General features: G+C 41.4%; 1 protein-coding gene across 1 annotated transcript in view; it reads left to right on the plus strand.

Annotated features, from left to right (window-relative positions):
• Positions 1–15,284, plus strand: part of LOC111147403 (neuropeptide S receptor 1) — a 147,015-nt gene that overhangs the window by 24,272 nt on the left and 107,459 nt on the right. The window contains 1 exon segment of the mRNA XM_022503411.1: positions 7,228–7,360. Coding sequence (XP_022359119.1) covers positions 7,228–7,360 — 133 coding nt within the window.

Raw genomic sequence — 15,284 nt, forward strand, 5'->3', positions numbered from 1 at the left:
GATTTCATTTCCTCTCTTGGGAACTAAGATATATTTGCTCCTTCCTGTGTTTGAGAGATTCATCTTCAACATCACAAAAATAACAATAATCGTAAAATGAGCTATGAAAATGTAAGTGGTACAGAAGGTTCTGTGATTCCTGGGACAGATGATGCAGCTGCTTCTTGTGTGGTATTAATGATGACAGTTGGGTGGGAGCCATGCTCTGCTCCAGGGTCTGTCCATCCAAACATGTACTGAGCATCGACCTTACACACTCAGTTCTGCCGGACACAGTCATGAAACTGACCCAGCCCCAGAAACCCAGCTACGGACAGGTTTTGGGTCAGAGGAAAATGAATGAAAATTGAAAATAAGTGAGTCAACTTCACCAATCCTGGCCCCAAATTGGAACAGAAAACCACCATAGTAAGCAGGAGATGGACTTTACAGTCCAGGAAAGCTATGTTCACATCCCAGCGACATCGCTTATGAGCTGGGTATTCCATGAGCCCTATTTTCTTACTTACAAAATGGAGGACAGTGCCATCTCATTGGTCAGTCTGTGATATCCATGAGCAATACGTAAAGCTTCTCAAATGTTTGGTCCATGACAATCAATCAAGAACAAATGTTTATTAAGCATCTACTATATGTGACAAACTAAGTCAGTCAGGTGCTAGATTAATGTGATTCACTCTAATAAAATTAGTTCCCACTCACCTTATAATTATTAATGATACTTTACACTTTTAATTCCGGTTTCCAGGACTCCCCTGGAAAAGAGAATTACCATTCCTTGAATTTGGATAAATCTTGTTTTTGTCTCCAGACAAGTCTGACATAACCAGCACCAAAAATAGTGTCCCCCAACTAAATGTCTGGCATTTTCCTGATATAACTCCCATTTCAGATAACCTGTTCTGTGATACTTATAAGTACCCTTTCACTTGTCATTAACTGTATATCCACCCAACATATATTTATTTAACTGTAGATACATATACATATACATATATTGCTGCCCTAGATATAGATATATATCTGTGTATACATCCAACAGATATATTTATTAAGCACTTTCTATGGGGAAGATGGAATGCCACACTGGAGTGGTGACCTAGACTTAATGCCCGCTCTCAGAGGCATCCTTTTGGCCTGAAAGCCTATCCCATGGGGTGAAACCCCAAATACCAGCCCTGTGGCACCACCAGCATTATCCAGGGGATGCTGTAATTCATCCTTCTAAATCCCAGGTCTTCATTTTCTGGACTGCGGAGAGATGATGTCACCGCATGGCCTCATCACTTTGAGGCTGAAAACCAATTAGTCATGCCTACAACCATGTAACTGAGTTGAAAGTGCTGTAGTCTTTAGTCACTGAAAAATTTCAAACTCACCCATTACTTCTACTCAGTATTGAGCATCTGGCTGGAATTTTGCCCCACGTGACCACTAGGGGGCATTTGATTCCCAGCTATATTTCTCCAATGGGTTTGAGACCCGTGTTGGGACACCATCCCTACCTGGCTGGGTGAAGGAATCTGGGGTTCGAGGGCCTGTTAGACTCGGGTGAAATTCCAACAGACTGGAACTGAAAGTAGGATGAACAAAGTGAATTCAAACATCTTCCTGAAAAGGCTGTGAGTTACTTATAAAACATTCCTCAAACCTGTACATAGTCCATGAAACTGAAGAAGGAGAAAAAGCAGTTTTTATTGTGTATATACTATGCATTGGGCACAGAGCTCGGAGTCTGCATTTTCATTGTCATTTCTATCCATCACAAATGTTCTGCAGCAGATTTTATCTTTATCTTCAATTTATAAGTGAAAAAATAGACTAAGAAATGTTACCACTTACCTATGTATTACACATCTAGGGAGTAGCAGAGTCTGATCCCAAGTCAGGCTTTTCTACAAATCACTCACCTGATTGTAATACTCAAATGCGTCTGAACTTGCTTCCTCAATTCCCATTGTTATAATTTTCCAAATCCTCGTATTACCCTGGGATTTGTGTGTGTCTGTGTGTTTGTGCATGCATGGGTAAGAATGCTATGAATAAATGATCCTACAAGTAAGTGTTTGCATACTTAATGCCCCTTGTACTACTCAATGAAACAGGATTTAAACTTGGCCAAGTATAATTTATATACTCTACATGTACTGCTAACACCTTATACTATAGACAATTAATTGATGGCGAATGAATTAATAAACAAGTAAAGAAACATGGCTCTTAGGAAGACTCCAGAAAGCAAGAAGGGAGTGGGGAGATTCTTGCATCTGGAAATTTCCTGAAGTCTCTGAGGGGAGATTGTCTTCAAATAGAGAACTCTAAAGCAGGAACAGGGCCCCTAATTTCACAGGACCTGCTCAGCCTGTCCGATAGATACCATCCAGTCCCAAGGAGAATAGACTCTGACCTGTTTACAGAGAGCCTTGGGTCTACCAGCCCAAAGCACAGTGACCACAAGCTTCTAAGAAAAAAGGCTCAGCCAAGCCAGCACCAACTATGCCAGCCCTCCTGAGGCCCGACTTCCAACTCACGGATCTATCTAACCAGGATAATTTGATTTGCAGTGTTTGTCACTGTGCTCCCTGTGGAGCCAATCTGAGCTCCAGGCCTACTCTGAAGATACTGGATGCCTGGGTCAGAATTGTGCCACACGAAGACAAGGAATACAGCTGCCCCATGACCAGTGAGAGGCCAGAGGTATCCTCCATTACAGAGAAACTTGATTTCTGGAATTCTGCACTTCGATGCCAGCTGCATGAGCACCAACGTGCCATGTGAAAAGCAAACCGTTTACCCACTTCAGTGTTGTTTTTTTGGCAATGAGGCTTCACCGTACTTACCACAGGCAGTTAGTTATGTGAGGAAAGGAGAGCATGAGGAGAGAAACATTCTGGAAAAAAATTCTAGTTCAAATTTTTAAATCTCCTCCGCCTTCCAGTTCTCATCCAGAAGGCCTTCAGGGTATAATTTTAGTTGAAAAAAGTTCTGTGTCAGAAGGAGAAAATAGGGAGGTTTGACCTCACGTGTTGCAAAATTGGAGGAATTTCTGTCAGGTATAGAGTAGGTAAGACGTTCTGAGGGCAGAGCAGAGAAACTCATTTACTCTCTCCTCTGAAGTAAGAGTCTCTTCCTGGAGGAGCAGTAAGCCGAAGCCAACCTCAGCAGATTTTATTACAGGAGGCTGAGGTGGGGCAGATTTCTGTGGGAAGTCACTGAATGCCACAGACTCCACGGAGGAGACACGGCCACCTGCTTTCATCCAGCTAAGAGACACAGGCAGCAGAGCAGAGCCGTAGGTGGTGCTGGTGAGACAGTCTCAGTAAGGGAAACAGCCCTGTATCCACCACCTTCCTGACATCCCACCATCCCCAAAGTAGCCTGCCTCCTTCTCCATCTGTCCGCTCACCGTGGAGATCTGGATTTCTGATCTGACAAAGAAACATCACCAATATTCTAATGTTTCCCTTTCTTCTTCTTCTGATACTGAAAGAGTTCAATGGAAATCAACTCAGTACTGGACGGGTGTGGAAACAACACTCACACCACCATTGCCCAGGCTGAAAAAGTGGCCTGGACGTGACAGTGTGTTCTCTAATTTGAAAAAAGACATTAAGGCATTGAAATGTTTCTCCCCATGAACAGATTTCCTGAAAGCAAGAGGAGAAAATCTTGGGCAGTCTCTCATTTGTATTCTCAGCAGGCCTTGACAGGAATTTGTGTGCCCATATCTGCCACACCACCTGCTCTAGGGGCTCCTTATCTTTTCCTGACCTGTAAACACTCCCAAGACCCTGGGCCCCTCCCTGACAGCACACTATATACTGGGGACATAAGTGCCTCCTCCCCCACACTGGCCCCTAACTGGATCAGCCATCAGCATCCCAGTGTCAGTGAGTCCTTCTGCTAACAGATGTCTAAGCCCCCTTATGTTGGTCCACAGGTTGCCCTAAAGTTTTAAAAGGCAAGTTCAAATCACTTATTCATGCTCTACCATCTACACACCAGCTGCTGAAAGAGAAACATCGTTCTGGCACTTCAAAGGCCTCCCTTGCTGTTATCTGTTCCTGACAACAGTCCGTCTCTCTCCAAGGAGAGAATTCTCTTATTAAAACCACTCCCTCATTCCCCTCAGACCAGCCCTTTTTGTAACAGTTTCCATTCTTTTTTTTTTTTAAGATTTTATTTATTTATTTGAGAGACAGAGATCACAAGTAGGCAGAGAGGCAGGAAGAGAGAGAGAGGAGGAAGCAGGCTCCCTGCTGAGCAGAGAGCCGGATGCGGGGCTCGATCCCAGGACCCTGGGATCATGACCTGAGCCGAAGGCAGAGGTTTTAACCCACTGTGCCACCCAGGTGCCCCACAGTTTCCATTCTTGATGCTTTCTCAATGCCACCCATATCTAGACTGCTGGAGAAATGGATCTTCCAGAAGAAGGTGACCCCTCTGGTCAAAAAAGGACCAGAGAAAAAGTATAGAACCTGGCACTGAGCAAAGACTCTTCTCCAAATGGGAGATGAGTAAGCGGCTGGAGGTATCTGCCGCCTGTGCCTTTCAAGGGAGTGGAGGTCGTCAACCCTGTGGTCCTACCACTCCAGTCATACACCTTGCCCCCCAACACTACCACGGTGCCCCCAACTCCAACCATCTGTAGTTTCAAGGCTCTGAGCTCTTCCCAGGGCCGCAGGAACCCTTCTGTAAAACTGAGACGGAGAACCAGAATATCAGTGTTATAAACTACAGGGCTCACGGAGATGCTTGCTCCAGCCTGGACTTCTGGAAAGGATAGGACTGGAGGAGAAACCATGAGAAACTGCTCAAGCCCTGGAGCCTGGCAGACCAGGTTTGGGTCTACATCTGGCAGGGCCAGGAAAGCCCAGGGGTGCTTGGGGAGGATGGTGGCTTCAAGAATGGAGCTGACTCAGTATGCACTCACCAGCTCTCCTCCCCCTCAGTCTAGAAGTTTCCCCATATTGTCAACATATTTTGTTTTAGCAAATCTAATCCATTTCTTCTAACTGAACTATTTTACTGCACTGTATGAAAGTATCACCTTTTATTTGGCCATTTCTCTGGCTGACTGAGAAGAACAATACGCACAGTATATACAGAGTATAGTAAATACCAAATTGCTAATCGCGCGCACACAATACTATTTATTTGCTATGCCTGTGTGTGTGTGTGTGTGTGTGTGTGTGTGTGAGTGTGTGTGTGTGTGTATACAGGCATCCAACTATAAAGTATTTTTTCAAAGGATTGGAAAGATAATGTAATCAAAATAATAGTTACCTTCTGGGAGAAGGAAGTTAATTAAGACAGAGAGTAGTGGCAACCGGGCTTTGAGCTTTATCTGCATTGTTACAGGTTGTTTTTTGTTTTTGTTTTTGTTTTTGTTTTAAGTAATCTCTACACCCAAAATGGGGCTTGAACTCATGACCCCAAGATCAAGAGTCACATGCTCTACCAACTGAGCCAGCCAGGACCCCCTGAATTGTTACAGGTTTTAGAGAAGAATCCGTGTATCTGTTATTGCATAACTTAAAATTAATTTTATATAAGAAAAAGTACTACTGTGATGTCTCAGATACTTAGTATATTAAGGTTCTCCACAGAAAACACAGTCAGTAGAAATATAGAGTCAGAGACAGAGAGAGGGAGACAGAGAGAGAGAGATTAATTTTAAGAAAGTTGCTCAAGTGATTTTGGGACTGGCAGGTCTGAAATTCATAAAGGAGCAGCCAGCTGGAAATTCAGGCATGATTCCCATGTTTCTCAAGGAATTCTTGCTGGGAAACCTCAGCTTTTGCTCTTAAGGCCTCCAACTCATTGGATGAGTCCCACCCATATTATTAAGGGTTATCTGTATATTTAAACTGAAGTTGAAAGTAGATATTAGTCACATCTGCAAAATACCTTCAGAGCAACATCTTACACTACTATTTGACCAAGTAAGTGGTCATTATCCCTTAGCTAAGTTGACACATGAAATGTTACCATCACAACGGGCTCTTCTTATCTCCACCAAGTAAGAGAAGCACTTCACATGCCAGCATTAGACTTGTGCATTCTTACCAGCATTCTGCCCAGACCGTTTGGGCTACTAGGTTTTGGCTTTTGTTTCAAGCTTGCCTCCGGATCCCCTGATCCCAAGCTCTTCACCCATGGCCTTGCTCTGCTTTTTTCCTTTGTCCAGCCTGTCCTAGCACCCTGGGCCTTTGCCCATGGATTTTAAACAGAGGGAAATCTCCATTTGAAGGAATTGTGGAAAACTTCTCACAAAGGACTTGGCATTTTAAATGAGTAGCATTCTTGCTTTTTCCCCCATTGTTTACTATTTATGTATTTCTCAGTGAAACTTTAGTATTACTATATTATAAAATTCTGTCAAAAGAAAAAGAGTAGGATAACCCATAATCACATTACCCTAAAATAGCCAATCTTAGCACTTTAGTATACTTCAGTCTTTCTTTACTTGTATTAATTTTGCAGAGTTATAATTATATCCAATATACAATTTTAACATGTTTTTTCGCTTACTGTTATAGTATAAGCATGCTTAATGTTGCTACATAATCTTCATGGTTGTTATTGTTAATAGCTGCATAATAGTTCACTGACTTGAAGTGCTTTATTTACTTAACTATCTTGTTATCTTTTCTTTTTTAAAGATTTTATTTATTTATTTGACAGACAGAGATCACAAGTAGGCAGAGAGACAGGCGAGAGAGAGGAAGGGAAGCAGGCTCTTCGCTGAGCAGAAAGCCCGATGTGGGGCTTAATCCCAGGACCCTGGGATCATGACCTGAGGTGAAGGCAGAGGCTTTAACCCACTGAGCCACCCAGATGCCCCAACTATCTTGTTATCTTTAAGTGATTTCCAATTTATTCTTACAATAAATATCTGCATCTTTGCTACTGTGGTATTCTTTTTCACACCCTGAATTCTGTCCTGTAGTCTTAAACAACTGCTTGGCCAAAGAATATAGGTACATTCTTTTGTCCCTTGACATATATTTCCAAATAGATCTTTTTTAAAGGTTACATCAATTTACACCTCCATCAGTGTAAATAAGGACCACTGTGTCTCTGTTCTCTTAAGAGTAGAGCTTTGAGAGGTAAGGATTTGAGACTAGGAGGAAGACATTCCAGTAGTGAAGACTGAGCCTGTGTTCTGTAAAGTACCCTGGTTCTCCCCGGTACACCGGTTTTGTGTTGCTTTGTTTCTCACAGACTGAGCAGCTGATAACTCTATGGGTCCTGTTTGTTTTCACCATTGTCAGAAACTCCATGGTGCTCTTCTCTACGTGGAGGAGGAAGAGGAAGTCAAGAATGACTTTCTTTGTGACTCAGCTGGCTATCACAGGTGAGTAACTATGCAAGTGGGAGAGAATAAGCTGTGTGCAAAATTCCTGTGGCTCCTCGCTTTCAATTATTTTACCAATAGAAATAGCATACTATCAAGTCCAAAAGGCATCAGCGAGTTTGAGAGTAATTTCTATAGGGATACAAAAACCCATATATGGAGCTTTTTTTTTTTTTTCAGCAAGTTTAACACATTTATATAGCCATAAGATTCCATTATAAAAATAACTCTCGATATAACACACTTAAAAATGCTATTTTCAGTGCTACCAAGGGGTGCTCTAGGGTCCCACCCTTCCTCTACACAACAGCCTCTACAGTTCACTGAGGTGAAAGTACAATATTACACCATGCTATGAGCTTAAAGAATACATCCCAGCAAATGGACCAGAATTACCTTTATTCAATAATAAATGTGAAGTCTCAAGTATTTTGCAGATTTAAGGTTGTGGACATTGTTTTTGAAATACAAGTGATATGTAATACCACTGGTGGGCATGATATAAGGACATAAGATAATATCAGAGATCAAGATGCTTAAATGTGGATTTGGGGAATGTCCAGTACAGTTGCAGTGTGAATGCATCACGCTTAGAGGGGGAATGGTGAAATATTCTCAAGTTTAAAAATGATCTGTGAAATAAAAACTCTCACAGAGGTGGGTAGAGCCCAAATTGGTAGGGGTCATGTTCAAAAGGAAAACACAATCTCGGGGCACCTGGATGGCTCAGTAGGTTGAGCATCCAACTCTTGATTTTGGCTCAGGTCATGATCTCAGGGTCCTGGGATCGAACCCCACATTGGGCTCCCTGCTCAGTGGGGAGCCTTCTTCTCCCTCTCCCTTTGCTGCTCTGCCTGCTGTGCTCTCCCGATTTCTCTGTCAAATAAATAAATAAAATATTTAAAAAAAAATAATAAAACAAGGAAACACAAAACAAAAGTCAGCTGAGGAACCTATATATGTATATCATATGTATATCAGAAATCCAAATATTCGCGGTGCTTCTTAAAGCACCGGTGCCCATTTGTTTTAGAGGTGAGAAAAATAAAGACAGGAGGATTCTAGTGCTAATAATGTTCTTTTTGCTGTTGTTGATGGTAATTACATGGATGTGTTCCCTTTGTGATAATTCACCAAATTATATGCTTATGATTTGTGTACTTTATGTAGTTTATGTCAATAAAAAGGTTTATTTTCAAAACACAGCACCTCAATTCGGAGCAGAACTGCCAACTCAAATGCTTTCAGGAGTAACTGTGTGAAAGAGCCCAGGGAAAGGGCAGGTGAAGATGGATCCCCAGGGCAAGTAGAGGAAGCATACCCCACCAACAGGCATTCAAACTCAATTCTTGTTAAACATTATGCTGATCAAACAAACCACACAAGCAAGACAGATTTGGCCTAAGGGCCCCTGATTTATAGCTGCTGATATATAAAATCTTAAAGTCAAAATGCTGAAAGTTTCTGCTATGATAAAATTCTAGCCCACCCCATATTATGAATCCCACTCTCAATATGTGAAGGGAGGGGCACCTGGGTGGCTCAGTTGGTTAATCATCTGCCTTCGATTCAAGTCATGATCCCAGGGTCCGGGTATCACGCCCCATATCTGGCTCCCTGCCCAGCTGGGGGTCGGCTTCTCCCTCTCCCCCTCTCTCTCCCCCTAACATGTTTGCTCTCTCTCTCTCAAATAAATAAATAAAATCTTTAGAAAATACATGTGATGGGAATAGTAAGCTTTTTGGGTGTAGTTGGGGAGAGTGAGAGCAAGGGTGGGGAGCTTATCATTTATAATGGTTTAAAAAAATTGCATGTTTGTCAATGTTTTAAAATGCATTCCCTTGAGAAAAAAAAGATGTTATGTTAGGACTTTCTTCTCCAGTTTCCTTTATTGTAATTTGAGAATTATAGACCATTATATTGAACTATTAAAACCAAAAAATTGAAACATTATATGCCTCAGGAGCAATAATAACGCAATGAAAATATAAAGGAAATTTCCTAATGGTATCAAGCCCAACCCATGTAACCCAGTCTACATTATTATCAGATGACCACTAAGATTAAGGAGAAAAGTCAAGAGCAGCACATCCTCATATCTGCTTATCATTAAAATTCTTCCATCAGAGGAGTATGTCTCAGGCTTCTTGATATGAGGGAAAATCACTGACAAGACACTGGGGCCCTATCAGGGTGATATTAAAACAGAGGCTGCTGGCTTAAACTCAGCATGAATGAGTTGTTCTCACATAAAGATGCTGCTATTATTAGTGTGTCCCTGTGATACCAAGACGTTTGCATAAATACAGCTCTAATTTTATAGGTGTTTTTCTCTTGGCATCATATCTTAGTCTGCTCAGTGCGCCATAACAAAATACCACAGACTGGGGGGCTTAACACACATTTATATCCCAGAGCTCGGGAGGCTGGGAATGTGAGATGGTGTGCCAGCGGGGTCAGGTTCTGGTGAGATCACTCTTCCTGCCTTGCAGAGGGCTGCCTTCTCGCTCTATCCTCACACGGAGAGAGAGAAAGCAAGTTCTCTAGTGTCTCCTAATAAAGCTGTTAATCCTGTCAGATCAGGGCCTTACCCTTATGATCATCCACTTCCATAAAGGCCCTATCTGCACATATGGTCACATTGGGAGTTGGGGCTTTAACATGATGAATTTTGGTGAGACACAAATATTCAGGTAATAACAGAGGGAAAAAGCTAGGTGCATCAGAAGATTACAAGTGATTCGAGTGCAGAACATAGCATGTGGGGTTGGAGGACCTAGATGAAAGAAATGAGGGGTAGCCATAAAAAAGAGTTTGGACGCCTTGCTAAGATGTTCAGCAAATCCTTGAGCACATCCTCTGTGGTGCTAGCTTGGTTCAGGCCACCATTGCCCTTCAGTAGTTTACAGTGAAAATCCCAACGTATAAGAATGAGAATTGCGATACTAACCCATGGCCAGGTTTTGCTGGTAACATGGGAACACAGTAAAGCAAGGAAGTTGAACTTCTTGTCATGAGGATGATACAAATGTTGGACCACTATGACTAAAGAGACTATGACTAATGAAAGAAATGAAAACAGGCAGGTGGGAAAAAAAGAAAGATGGTGGAGAGTCAAAGAATGAGAGTCACCGCAGAGTGGTAAGGTGGGTTTAGTGATGGCTGCCAAATAAAAGAGCTGGAAAAGGAGTATGTGTTCAAGACCCAAGATATTCTCAGGTGAATGTTGCAGAGATTGTGTAACTCAGTGTGCCTCTAGTAACAGGGAGCCAAAGTAGAGTCACATGGAAAATCGTTAGTAAACAGGGTCGCCATAATGGAAGCTAAATTCTATTAAATGCTTACCATATACCAGGCTCTGTGCTAAATGCTTTGTGTAGATTATTTTATTTAATCCTCACAATAGTCCCATGACCTAACCCTGCCCTAATCTTACCCTTTTTATAGACATGAAAATTAAGGTTCGAAGAGATTCAGACCTTGCCCTAGGTCATACAATAAGGGGTAGACCAGATATTCAAACCAAGGCAGTTTTTTTTTTTTTTTTCCAATCATGAGCTTCTAATTGTTACAGATTGGGCCTCCCTGAGGGGCTTATGTGTGGGTGAGTGGTCTGGGGACAGACTGCAACACCTCAGGACAATGTGAGGCTGGTTAGATGGAGCAAATTTGAGAGGCTAGTGCCAATGTATTTAATAAATGAGGGGACTGACGGAGCAAGAGCAAGGAGTCACTAGAAGTAGGAGAATATAAGAGCTGAATATACACTTCAAACAATTTTGAAAGGGCTTGTGGTTCAGTTAAAAATATTTGTAGTTGGGGGCACCTGGGTGGCTCAGTGGGTTAAGCCTCTGCCTTCAACTTAGGTCATGATCCCAGAGTCCTGGGATCGAGCACCACATCAGGCTCTCTGCTCTGTGGGGAGCCTGCTTCCTCTTCTCTCTGCCTGCCTCTCCGCCTACTTATGATCTCTGTCTGTCAAATAAATAAATAAAATCTTAAAAAAAATTTTTTGTAGTTGACCAGCTGGCTGGATTTCTAATCTGTATCATGAGCCCCAGCATTGGTACTAGTCAAAACTGCCCATGCAGGATGGGATGCCAAGAATCCTCCTGTCCCATCTCAATGCCTCGCAAACCTGTTGATATTGCCTAAAATGTCTGTCACAGCATAACCATTTCTTGGAAGCCTGTTAAAATGAAAATACTCTGAAAACTTATCTCACACTTCACTTTGCTTGTTCCTTCTCAGTATGGAATGAAAATCTGAGAGCTTGTAGAAGAGAAGGGTCTTGGGGGCCATGGATTTACATAAAGACAAGCCAAACGTCATGGCTCTAAAGTTTAGGAAGGGCTAGATCTTTTTTTTTTTAATTTTATTTATTTATTTGACAGAGATGACAAGCAGGCAGAGAGGCAGGCAGAGAGAGAGGGGGGAAGCAGGCTCCCTGCTCTCTGCTGAGCAGAGAGCCTGATGCGGGGCTCGATCCCAGGACGCTGAGATCATGACCTGAGTGGAAGGCAGAGGCTTAACCCACTGAGCCACCCAAGCGCCCCAGGGCTAGATCATTTTAATCAACATTCTGAGTGGAGATTTATGGTCTTTTCAAGGCATATTCTATCAGCCACTGTATTAAAATCCCTCTTTCAAGTACATAAAACTTTCCACAAACTCACCTCTTTGGATGAACATTTTGTTTTGCCAGTGTTTCAGGTTATCCAGACTTGAGTATGAATCTCAACAATTATATGGCCTAGCTCTGAGCCTTTGGAAAAGCCAATTTGTCTGAATATCAGTTTCCTAACCCAAAAAGTGGGGATGTTTCTCAGAGCTGTGGAGAGCAGTAAATGAGATAATATCAATGAAGTGCTTAATACAGTGTGAGGCACATAGTAATTGCTCAATAAACACTAGCTGTCAATGCTACCACTATGGTTGTTTCATTCACTGAAATGAAATGAAGGAACTGATTAATTTCAAATCATTTGAGTCACTTGCAAAAGAATAAAAAGTTCTCCAAAAGGCCTGAAGTTCACTGCAAACCCTCAGCTGCTCTGTCCTTTTATTCAGGACAGTGTTCTTAGCTCAAGTGTGCTCTGGGTCCCAAGTGTTGCTTTGAAGGATGACCAAATATTTTCATATAAACATATTCTTTAATCATCAGCTTCAACTGACATCATCAGTGCCACAAATATTTGGAAAACCAAATTCTGAAATGTTTCACCTGGCTTTTTTTGAGGGAGAAAAATATGTGCTAACAGTTATTACTGGGCAAGGCAATATGAATACCCTTCATTAAATAATATTTCCATCATCACCCACCTGTTGAGAATAGCCTCCTACTTATAGATCAGTAGCTTTGAGTGATTCTTTGAGTAACATTCTGATTTCTATTTGGTCTTTTGTTTCTTTAGTGAGTAAACCAGTGGAAATTAGATTCAGTTGCACATCCATAAAATCCAGATAATGGTGGTCTAAGTTTATAAGGACTTGTTTTTCCTTATGTAAAGAATTCTTGAGGCAGGTAGTCCAGGGCTCCTATTGTGTTTGCTTATCACTGGGGAACCATATTCCATCCTCAAGGACTTCCATCCTCAAGGTCAGTTCATCGTATGGAAAGCTCTTGGTTCAAAATGGCTGCCAGAACTCCTGCTATCATGCCCAAATTCTAGTCAATAAGAAGGAAGGGGAAGGAAAGGCAAGAGAAGCCCATGCCAGCTATCTGTCCTCCTCCTAACTAACATTCCTAGAACTCCCACCCATTAATTTTTGCTTGTGTTTCATTAGCCATCTCTAACTGAAGAAAAAGCAGGGAAATGTTTTTCTTTATTTCTAACCTGGGTTCTTTCGCCAGAAGAAACCCGGAGTTCTTTTCCTGAGGCAGAATGAGTAGCAGTCTCCGGCATATCTTGTTTTCCATACTTCAATTTCCATAGAAAACTGAGAAATTGAAACAACAAATCTGTTTGACTAACTATTCCCCTCCTTTGAGAATGCTTCCTCCAGAGGGTCACGGGGTCTTCTGACTTTTTATCTTGGCACACTCCCCTATCACACTGCAGTGACCCATTCATTGGATGATTGTCCCATTAATTAGATAAACTCCTGTTGTTCACTGTTTACACCCCCCCCCAGAGTTTTGACTGTTATAGCAATCCTGCAATGACTATCCTTACTATTAAATCTTATGAGCATTTATTTATTTAGGATTGTTTCTAGAAGTGGGCTTACTGCATTAAAGAAAGATACTTCTTGGCTTTCAAATTAGCTGATGTCCTTTTAGGTCCCCCAGGACTAAAAGATGATGGGAAATGTCATGAGACAAAAGCTCTAGATGCCACCAGCATAGATCCACACTGATCCTTATTTTAAAAGGTCCCCAAAAACTAAAGCTTTGCTGGCTTGCAAGAGTTAGAGAATCATAACAAGTTTGTTGAGGGTAGGGGTTCTCTCTGTTCATCTCTTATACTTATGCACTATTCAGGTATAATTTGCTTATTTAAAAAAGAAAATTTGTTTTAACCTTAGCCAGTGTATTGGAGAAGAAAACTAATTTACCTGTTTCTTCCATAATGACTACAGCAGCACTCATATATTTGTGAAAACACAGAACACATCGTTTACCAGAGCATTTGAATGGAGCAAGTGTTTTGATTTTGCATCTGTGTGGTTTTTTTTAATTGAAGTATAAGTGACATATAGTATCTTATTATTTTCAGGTGTACATCGTAATGATTTGATATTTTTACACATTACAAAATGGTCCCCACTGTACATCTGGTTATCAACTGTCACCATACGAAGTTATTACAACATTATTGATTATATTCCTTATGCTATATTTTACATCCCCATGACTTCTTTATTTTAAAACTGGAAGTTTGTACCTCTTAATCCCCTTCACCTATTTGGCCAACCCCCAACTCCTCACCACTGTGGCAACTGACAGTTTGTTTCTGGTATTTATGAGTCTGTTTCTATTTTGTGTTGTTTTGTTTTTTTAGATTCCACATGTAAGTGAAATAATTGAGGTATTTATCTTTTTGCCTGATTTCTTTCACTTAGCATAAGACCCTCTAGGTTCACCCATGTTCATTTTTTTTTATGGCTGAGTAATATTCGTGTGTGTGTGTGTGTGTGTGTGTGTGTGTGTGTGTGTGTGTGTGATCTTTATCCATTCATCCATCAATGGACACTGGGTTGGATTGGTTCCATGATCTGGCTACTGAAAATAATGCTGTAAAAAAACACAGAGGTGCACATATTTTCTCAAATTAGGGTTTTCATACTCTTTGGGTGATACCCAGTACTGGGGATTCCTGGATCATATGGAAATTCTATTTGACATTTTTGAGGAAACTCCATACTGTCTACACAGTGGCTGTACCAGTCTGCACCCCCACCAACAGTGCACAAGGGTTCCCTTTTCTCTACATCCTCACGAACACTTATTTTTTTGTCTTTTTGATAATAGCCAGGCTGACAGGTGTGAAGTGATACCTCTCTGTGGTTTTGACTTGCAGTTCCCAGATGATGAGTGATGTTGAGCATCTTTTCATGTGCCTGTTGGCCATCTGGATGTCTTCTTTGGAGAATGTCTATTCACGTCCTCTGTCATTTTCTCATTGGGTCGTTTGTCGGTTTTTGATGTTAAATTGTGGAAGTTCGCCATATATTTTGCATAGTAACTGTGTATCAGATATATCAATTGCAAATATCTTCTCCCATTCAGTAGGTTGCCTTTGTTTTGTTAGTGGCTTCCTTTGCTGTGCAAAAGCTTTCCAGCTTGACGTATTTTTGTTTTATTTTAGTGTTTGTTACTCCTGCCTGAGAATACTGGTCCAAAAAAATCTTGCTAAGACTGATGTCAAAGAGCTTCCTGCCTATATTTTCTTCTAAAAGTTTTATGGTCTTACATTCAAGT

The sequence above is a fragment of the Enhydra lutris genome, unplaced genomic scaffold (assembly GCF_002288905.1).
Source record: "Enhydra lutris kenyoni isolate GAN:26980312 unplaced genomic scaffold, ASM228890v2 scaffoldscaffold16, whole genome shotgun sequence".
Taxonomy (NCBI): Eukaryota; Metazoa; Chordata; class Mammalia; order Carnivora; family Mustelidae; genus Enhydra; species Enhydra lutris.